This window comes from Montipora foliosa, chromosome 3 (genome assembly GCF_036669935.1).
Source record: "Montipora foliosa isolate CH-2021 chromosome 3, ASM3666993v2, whole genome shotgun sequence".
Classification (NCBI taxonomy): Eukaryota; Metazoa; Cnidaria; class Anthozoa; order Scleractinia; family Acroporidae; genus Montipora; species Montipora foliosa.
In genome coordinates, this window is record NC_090871.1 from 51,570,744 (window position 1) to 51,579,405 (window position 8,662).

The 8,662-nt window shown below is 41.7% G+C and overlaps 1 protein-coding gene across 1 annotated transcript; it reads right to left on the minus strand.

Annotated features, from left to right (window-relative positions):
* Positions 1-4,211: 4,211 nt before the first annotated feature.
* On the minus strand, positions 4,212-8,533 carry LOC137994987 (steroid 17-alpha-hydroxylase/17,20 lyase-like). The gene is made up of 3 exons (XM_068840561.1): positions 8,263-8,533; positions 6,595-6,752; positions 4,212-5,704 (listed from the first exon to the last, which is right to left on the minus strand). Exons 1-3 carry the CDS (start codon positions 8,472-8,474, stop codon positions 4,470-4,472), a joined length of 1,605 nt encoding a protein of 534 aa, XP_068696662.1. The 5' UTR covers positions 8,475-8,533; the 3' UTR covers positions 4,212-4,469.
* Between the last annotated feature and the right edge of the window lie 129 nt (positions 8,534-8,662).

Consider the following 8,662-nt stretch of genomic DNA (forward strand, 5'->3'; position numbering starts at 1 on the left):
GGTCAAAAAAAGATTTTTACTCATGTTCTTTATTCCACTTTATCTCTGAAAACGAGATCATTCACATTTTGATGTACTTCATTGAAACACGCCATCTTGGCTTGGAACAAGAATCGGCAAAATGCAACCAAGAAAGGACGAACTTAAAACAAGGTCCGCTCCAACACTTAATTACCTGTAGGTGCTTTAAACAAACTTCTGAAAACACAAGGTAGTGAAATTTCCCCCTAAGTTTACGAGAACTCATTGCGATTACGTGTTTATAACATAAGGGCAAAATTTTCTTGTCACTGTCGAGGCAAATCGAAAACCAGTTGGGCAAACGGATTTAAAAAGCACTTGTTCGCTCGCATTTTAGAGCAAAACAAACGAACAAATCTACTTTTTCTTTATGTCCAAAAGAGTACAGATAATTGTTATTTAATTCCAGTTGACAATAAAAATTCGAGTTTCATTCCTGAACAAAGGAAAAACCGATTAAACCACTTTTTAAAAATACGCATCCACTTTAAATGACGCCATAGGCAGCCCAAGCTCGCGTCACTACAGACAGCCGTTGAGAATTTAAACGCGTTATAAGACTTTGTACGGGAAATAAAATACCGTCGATTATGAAGCCTAAAAAATGCTCAATTTAACGTTCATTCAATAAAATGAATAAAAGTGACTCACCTCTGGTGTATTCTTGTGCCTTTTAAAGCTTATTTTACCGTTTCGGGAAGTCCGTGTTTTCAATGTTCTAAGACGAAGTCAAGGCTGTACACTAAGATTTCGACCGTTGTCAGCTCAAAGGCGGTTTGCGACTCGAAAATCCATCCCAGCCGCGATTTTTTCACGCAAAGCTAAAGCCACATCATTTGCGAACCTCCGTGAATGTTTCGTCGTCAAAAATCCCCACGCACTTGGCTGGAAATGAGCATTTTCTGCTTTGATTCCACGATAGCTGATGAATTTAACAGCTGCTGATAACCGAACAGGACACGGAGCTTGGGTGCGAGGTCAAATTAACTCCACCCGATGAGGTACAGTCATTTCATGTACAACACTTACCCCATCCCCACAGCGGCTTCTCGAACAGCTCCATGGTTACGGGTGCAGCCTTGACTTCTTCTTAGAACATTGAAAACACGGACTTCCCGAAACGGTAAAATAAGCTCCAAAAGGCACAAGAATACACCAGAGGTGAGTCATTTTGATTCATTTTATTGAATGAAAGTTAAATTGAGCATTTTTTAGGCTTCATAATCGACGGTATTTTGTTTCCCATACAAAGTCTTGTAACGCGTTTAAATTCTCAACGGCTGTCCGTAGTGACGCGAGCTTATTGGGCTGCCTATGATGACGCATCCGTAAAAATAGCAAACGGCTTAGTGTCCAAGGGAAGAAGTTGTGCAGTAACTTTTTCCACCAAGTATGAGCTATTACTGGTATTCTGTTTTGTCGTTGTCGTTCTCTTTCTCTCTTCTTTCGTTTCTGTTCTAGTCATAGGTCCTCCAAGCATCATGCAACCTTATCAGAGCTTCTAAAGATGTGTCGTGCAGCAAAAATTGCAATACAGAGAAAAAAGCAGGTCTAAGCAAATTAAAAATAAACACTCAGCTTCAAGTTTACTACATTATAACTCGATTTTTGTCCCTCATTTCTTCCCTCCCAACGCACGACTGACCGACGCACGGCAAGTAATTTCATATCTTTCCCGGCCGATACACAGTAACTGCTGGTCGTATGTTTCAGGCTTGCCAACACATACCCTGCATAGCAAGCGTTTCCAGCGGGCGAGGAGCGAACTCTTTTTTCGGCCGCGCGAGAATAGGGCGAGCGCAAAAAAAAGGGTGGTGGAAGGGGAGGAGAGGAGAAGGAAACGCTTGCGGACAAACCCCTCGATTTTGAAAACTCCCGTTCGCCCACGAACGGGGTCTCTGATTGGCGTTTCTTTTTCTCCTCTCCCCCTCGCCCCTCTTTCTTTTTTTGCTCTTGCCCCAATTTTCGCGCGGCCAAAATATCGAAATTTGCGCGAAAACCCGACGGAAACGCTTGCTACGCAGGCTAGCCAGCACACAGCTACTGGTCCGATATTTTCTTTGCCGGCACTCGGCTACTCGCTCACATTTCTTCAAAGATAGAGAACACGTAGTAGAGGCATATGAGGGCGAAAAAGAGCGAAACGAAACAACGAAAAGTCCCAGGCTAGTGAACTTCCAAATACCAATGGGGGTCAAATGCAAAAAAGTACTTCGTTCAGTTCGTGGAACATCTGTGGCAGGCTGACCAGGCTGTTGAATGGCTGGTACCGGAGGCGGAGCATTCTCATCCAGCCGTGGAGCGTCTTGAAACGCTGCTAAATCTTGAATGGGAGGTTACTGCGGGGCAGCCATTCATCTTCGGCGCCGACAATGAAAAAATCCGAGAACCAACTGATTTGCCGCGTTGGCGAATTAGATTGAAAAGCCCCGAAAAAAGCGCAAGAGACCTTAAATACCTCAGTAAAGATCCGAGGCACGAGGTGTAAGGTTTCCCGATGAGACCAAGGGTTCAGGAGTGACACAAGCTCAATTTTTATGGTGAAAATAGGAGTGAAAATAGTCACGTTCGGAACCAAAATAGTCACGTTCGTACCCAATTTCATGCAGACTGTAACCTGAAGAATTAGCTAGGGGATGACATAAATACGATTATACGTTTCTGTCCGCTGATATCATCATAGCTTATGCCTATGGAATACGTTGGAATAAGTGTTAAGCTTTATGTGAAAATTAAGCGACTAAAAAAATTCATAATGGTCGCTAGATCTGCTTTTAAGGACTGGTGGACACGTATCCGGATATTTTTGAATTCGCAACTTTTTCTCTGCAGATTAAAACATTTTCACGTCCACACGTAACGTATTTAAATCGAATTTGCCCGTCCACATATCCAGGTGCGTTCTAGTATCCAGGACTTCTCTGTGACTATTGTTAACAGAGCATGCGCCCTAAGGCGTGCAAGTTGTCCACAGGAAAGCGATCAATGTGGTTTTCCCCCTAAAGTTCGCACCAAGGACACGGACTCTGGCCACTTCCACTTTATGCGCAGTCGAAGTGAAGATCTATTGGATTTGCAGACTTCCATGATTGGAAGTGGCCAGACTCCGTGTTCTTGATGCTGACCAAAAGAAAATCGGAGTCTGGGGACAAGATTGAAAAGCAATAGCATTTCTTTCAGCATCCATGTTGAATATTTAGGCAGTAAACACTGGATCTGAGTTTGTAACGTCCACAGACGTCCACACGATTTCCAGATTCTTTGCGTATTTAAAACTTTGCCCGCTGGACAGCGGATTAAAAATTCCCATTTCGGATACGTGTGGACGGAAGGCAAATCCGCAAAAAAAGGTTGACGATTCAAAAATATCTGAATACGTGTTCACGGGGCCTTTTCAATGACAGAAACGAAAAAAGAAGTCTTAAAAGATTCATAATAAATTTATAAAGTATAAAGGCACGAGCGGTTAACGAAAAGCGGAAGTAGCTTCGAATTGAAGCAAAGCAATAAATACCTGGTGAGTTATCTTCTTTCAAAAAACCCAAAATTTAAAGCACAGGCGGTCCTAGCTCACGTTGCGAGTAGCTATTATTTTGTTTAATCTTTATGCGAACGTTCAGCACGTGAAACGTGACATATTTACCGCCGACATCTACTATTACGTAACGACCGAGTTTGATTACACGAAACGTTACTCTCGCCAAGCAGTATATCGAGGTTTTGTGTTACAACGGTTTGAATTTATGAAGGTTTGTATGGGGGAAAACAGTAATCGGCATTTTAGCCTAAATTTTGATATTTTTGCAATAAAAATGACTTACCTCAATGCCTTGTTGTCTTTTCTATTGTCATCCGCTTCTTAGCTCGATCCGAAGCTTTTTAAGCGAGTTATCGCTTTTTGGTTTTCCTCTAACCAAAAAGCGATAACTCGCTTAAAAAGTGATAGCCTACTTCTAGCCGTACCCTCCCGTCGAAAGAAAAACGGTAGGAAGGAGGGTACGGCTTCACATAGGCTGCTATACAACCCCATTAAGGGCCTCCACAGACGAAGCAAGTGGTTATCGGTAACTTTTTAGCTGTTGATAACAAAAAGTTCTCTAGTGCGAAACATCGCGTGTGTGAATCAAGATAATGACTAAAAATAGAGAAAAAAACAAAAAGTCGACAACAAAGTAGTTTTCCTTCCAAAAGGAAAAGTACGATGACAAACGCGGCCGCTTTTCCCTTTCTCCGGTCTGAAAACCAAGTTATCGATTACGAAAGTTTATTTCGCAGCGACACAAAAATCAGCGGTTCTTCATTCTGCCCGAAAAAAATAAAACATACACTTTACAATTAAGTTATTGGGCAAAACGTACAGGTGATCGAAATTTATATTTTTCGCAAGTGGAAACGCATCTTCTAACTCTAACAGTTGTCGATTCAATTAAGTTTTCAACAGGAAATAGTCATCCTTTGCAACTTGCCTCGTTTATGAAAGTCTCGGGATAAAAGACGATCAGGTCATTTCCTCTATGCTTTCGCTTAATTGCGCGTATCTTGAAACGAACAGGAAACTGTGCTGTGGCTCCCTTCATCTGAACCTGATAGCCTTCCTCAGCAACAAAAGTGAAGTGTTGAAACAAAACCGAGGTGAAAAGGAAGAGCTCAATTTTGGCCAGGGCTTCTCCAGCACAGACACGGCGCCCACCACCAAAGGGAAAGAAGTTATCAGGGTTTGCCACTAGCTTTCCATTCTCATCAATATGGCGGTAGGGGTTGAATATGGTTGGATTTTCCCAGCATCTAGGATCCATGTGAACCGCCTCTGTGTTGGGAAACACGATAGTGCCCTTAGGAACACGGTACCCACGAAGCGTTGTATTTTCAATGGTTACATGAGGTACAGCTAATGGAATTATGTTACCAACCCTTAGTGACTCAAAGATTGCTGCCTGGACAAGGGGGAGATCGGATCGGTCATTCAGTTTCGGTCGTCTGTCGCCAAGTACGTCATCTATTTCGCGCTGAATATCTTCTTGGTATTTCGGGTACGTTACCATGAAAGCTACCACGAATCTCAATGCTGTGCTCGTGGTTTCATAACCGGCAGAAAACATATCATGAATGGTTGTAACGAAACGATCTTCGGAAAAAAGATCGGCCTTTTCCTCCTCCGATTTGCACTCTGCTTCAAAGTCGCGTTGGGCACAAAGGATAGCTGAAGTGAAATCTTCAACTGGTTCTGTGGGATCAAAATTTTCTTTCGTTTGCTTTAATCGTTTTCGAATTATTTCGTGTATTTCTCGGACGGGCTCCATCCAACGTTCGTAGATCCTTGTTGGCAAATAACGCACCCAGGGGAAAAAATCCAAAATTAAAATTTTTTGTAAATCATCGACATTTGCTATGAAGGCCGCGTTTAGCTTCAGCATCCTGTCCAAGTCTGGACTTTGAGTATCGGAGCCACCTTTAAAAGTAATCCCGCAAATGACATTAGCCACAGCTTTCATCAGGTGATCAGCGGGATCGAAAAGTTCTCCTCTTTGGTCTTCCATGAATCGTATCAGTTTTTCAGCTTGGCATGTGATTCGGCTTTCTATTAGAGGAATGTTGGAAAGATACTGACGCAGTGCAGTCGTGAAAAGTTTACGGTAAAACTTCCACGTAGGACCATACTCAGCAAAAGCAAGGTCCTTGCAACCTAGGATGAAAAAAAAAGACTACACATTGACAAAGGCAAGGGCGCGGTCACACCGCTAATTCTCAAACATCGGGAGATTATTCCGATTTAGCTTGAAGCTACTGACAGTATTGCCCCTTCACCCCTCCCCCCCCCCCACTACCTAGGAGGGGATGCTTGTCCATCTCAGGGTTACCCTCAATAGTATGCCGCTAATGCCAAAAAAGACACTTGGGTGGAGAGAGGCAGTGTGGAGCAAAGTTCCTTCTCCGCAACAGCAGACGGTTACGAAGCTATATAGCTGGGCGTAAAACCCCGAAATATCATTGCGAAGCCAAGTAACGCATTATCTAGTTCAGAGTATGGTATCCCCCAACTGTAACATCAGCATTTGTATAGGAGGAAATCGCCCAATCTTATCACAAAAATTTGAAATTAATAAGTGCGAGTTATGTTTGACAAAATTCTCAAAATTGTTGTACACTAGTCTCCCTTCTCGTGATCGTTTCTTAAATAAAGAAAGATTTATATACAGTGTAACTGCGGGCTGTTTTGAAAAACGTAATTACTCTTTGAATGAATATTTCATGAATCGAGTCATTTTACGGGAACACATGAGCCCAACAAACTGACCTGTTTGCAACTGAGTGCATGGCTTAACAGCTCAGTTGGTAAAGCATTGGGGTCGAATCTTAAATGTCCAGATAAGTGCAGTGAACTTTTTCAATTTTTTGTCTAAAAGGAACTCAGTAAACCTATTTTGTTTTACTCTAAAACCAATGAGCGCTCGAGTTAAGATGAAAAACTGTGCAAAAACAAAATTATCTGGAGCGTATCAAGAGCTAGCTTCCCAATTGGAGAAATCGGAATTCGCTCTAGGGATTTTTTGAAAACTTTTTTTTTCAACGTACCTAATGAAAAGTCGTAATAAGCACGTGTTTGTGGTCTTCCAGCGTATGCAACAGACTTTATCAGTAGCACCTCCTTTACAGCTTCAGGCGTTGACACCATCAGGAACTTGAAGCTTCCAAGTTTCAAAGAAAAGTCGCCGCCGTAGTATTTGCTCAGACTACAAAACAAAATAATTAGAATAACCGAAAGATGTCCAGAAAATGAAGTTATTGGTCGGAAATAATAAAAAGACTTCTTCCTCACACACCAGAGCGACAGGGCGGAAGCAAAATAGGAAATTGCTCGTTAGGGACTGGTAGCAATAGACCTCTTAGCTTGTAAGTTTTGTTTTAAAAGTTTTTTTTCCCCATTTCAACCTTCGTGATGTTCTCGGCGGAATTTCCCTTAATTTGTTTTTTCATAAGTTATGCGTACATATACATGTGCATAAGACGACATTTGAAATTAGATAGACAGATGGATGGATGGATACAAAAATATCTTTCCTTTCTCTTCAATTAATTTTTCATCGGTCATGTAACTATTTAAACTAGATATGATCAAAGATTAGTGGTGTGCGTTCGAATTTAATGTCCGCAACGGTCATTACATGTGATAACAAATGACTACCGTAAATCCCCTATTTTGACGTAAATATAGCTAAATATAGCGACTAGCCAGCCGGTATATTCAGCCTTGGTGTTGCTCTTTGTCCCCGAATCCGACGTCATATTGCTTTCTTTTCCTTTTTTTATCTGAGCCCGATGGAAAAAAGACGGTATCTGCTGCCCATCTGCTGAGCGCAAAATTTTCGTTCAAACTCTCGTGATCGGCCAAACGAAACAGGTTCAAATTCGATGAGAGCTCCCGAGAGTCGATGAGAGTAGCCGAAAGTGGATGAGAGTTCCTGGCCAAACGAGAGCGAGAGTTTCAATTCTCGACAACTCTCGCTCTTGTTTGGCAGGCCTTAAAAGCAGAGAGAAATAGAGCGAGAGACATAACACTTATTTACAACGGTTAGTTTTCAGGTAATGTTTTCCTTCTTAATATATGCCTCGCTGCCTCAGATATTTTGTAAAACTAGCTAAAAAAGCGAAGAAGGCCTGAAAACGTTTGCACATTTCAACAATCACTTTTATAGGCTTTTTTGTGTGAAATATATGTCCAGTTGTGAGCTGCTTTGTTTGACTGTTAAATTGCAGTCGAGTAAGCAAATTTACTACGCTTTAGGTTGACTTTTTAATTAGTAAAGTATTTTGCTATTGTTCTGAACAGAAGAGAGAGGAAATAAAGACTGTCATGCAGTCAAACGGAAAATGTTGTGAAAGAGAATATTGTGCATGTAATTTCAGCTTAAGTTTTTGATTAAAATTGTTGGTCATTGTTTGCAAGGCTTGTTTGTTTACAGCTGTTAGAGACAGGGGCTCTGCTTTAGGCTTGGCTAAATCTAATAAGTATATATTTTTCTTGTTTTGACATCCCTTTAGAAACTAAGGGTAAAAAGAAGAGAAGTAACTTTATAAGACCATCAACAAATAGGTCCCATCAATATTGCACTGTACATGTTGTGCTAATCATTAGAGTTGTTTGGAGGGTTTCCTTGTGGAAACGCTTCGGTTAAATAAACGCCGACGATCTAACGAGACAACTCTGTAAAACGTCTATTCGACCTCTTGGACCTCACTCACCTTTCGAAGGTTTCGGCCATCTTGTCAACTTTCGTCTTAAGAGATAGGATATTGCCCACAATGGGCAGGCAACTCAAACGTGGCCCCGGAGGCATGTCTCTGAATTCGTACAACACTTTCACATAATGCAGAAGGAAAAAAAGCAGCAATACCAAAATGATACTTCCAAGGCTGAGTAAATTGCATATTTCAGTTAGCAGAAACAAAGCCATCGTCCACGGTGCACCGAGACGGACTGATATCAAAATTAGTGATGCAATGTGCCCACCATTAAACAAAGGTTATTACGGTTACTATCACGCAAATGCTGAGTCACAGTGTCACGTAGGATTGCTTTCCACGCACGATCAGTTTGCCAATTCGCCAACATGCGAGAGCTCACGCGGTAAAATCTCATTGG

Excerpts from the sequence above, each read along its gene's own strand:
- LOC137994987 (XM_068840561.1), bottom strand. The coding sequence starts at position 8,474 with ATGGCTTTGTTTCTGCTAACTGAAATATGCAATTTACTCAGCCTTGGA. Across the intron at positions 6,753-8,262 it reads ATGGCCGAAACCTTCGAAAG|TCTGAGCAAATACTACGGCG; the intron begins GTGAGTGAGGTC and ends TTTGTTTTGTAG. Across the intron at positions 5,705-6,594 it reads TTATTACGACTTTTCATTAG|GTTGCAAGGACCTTGCTTTT; the intron begins GTACGTTGAAAA and ends TTTTCATCCTAG.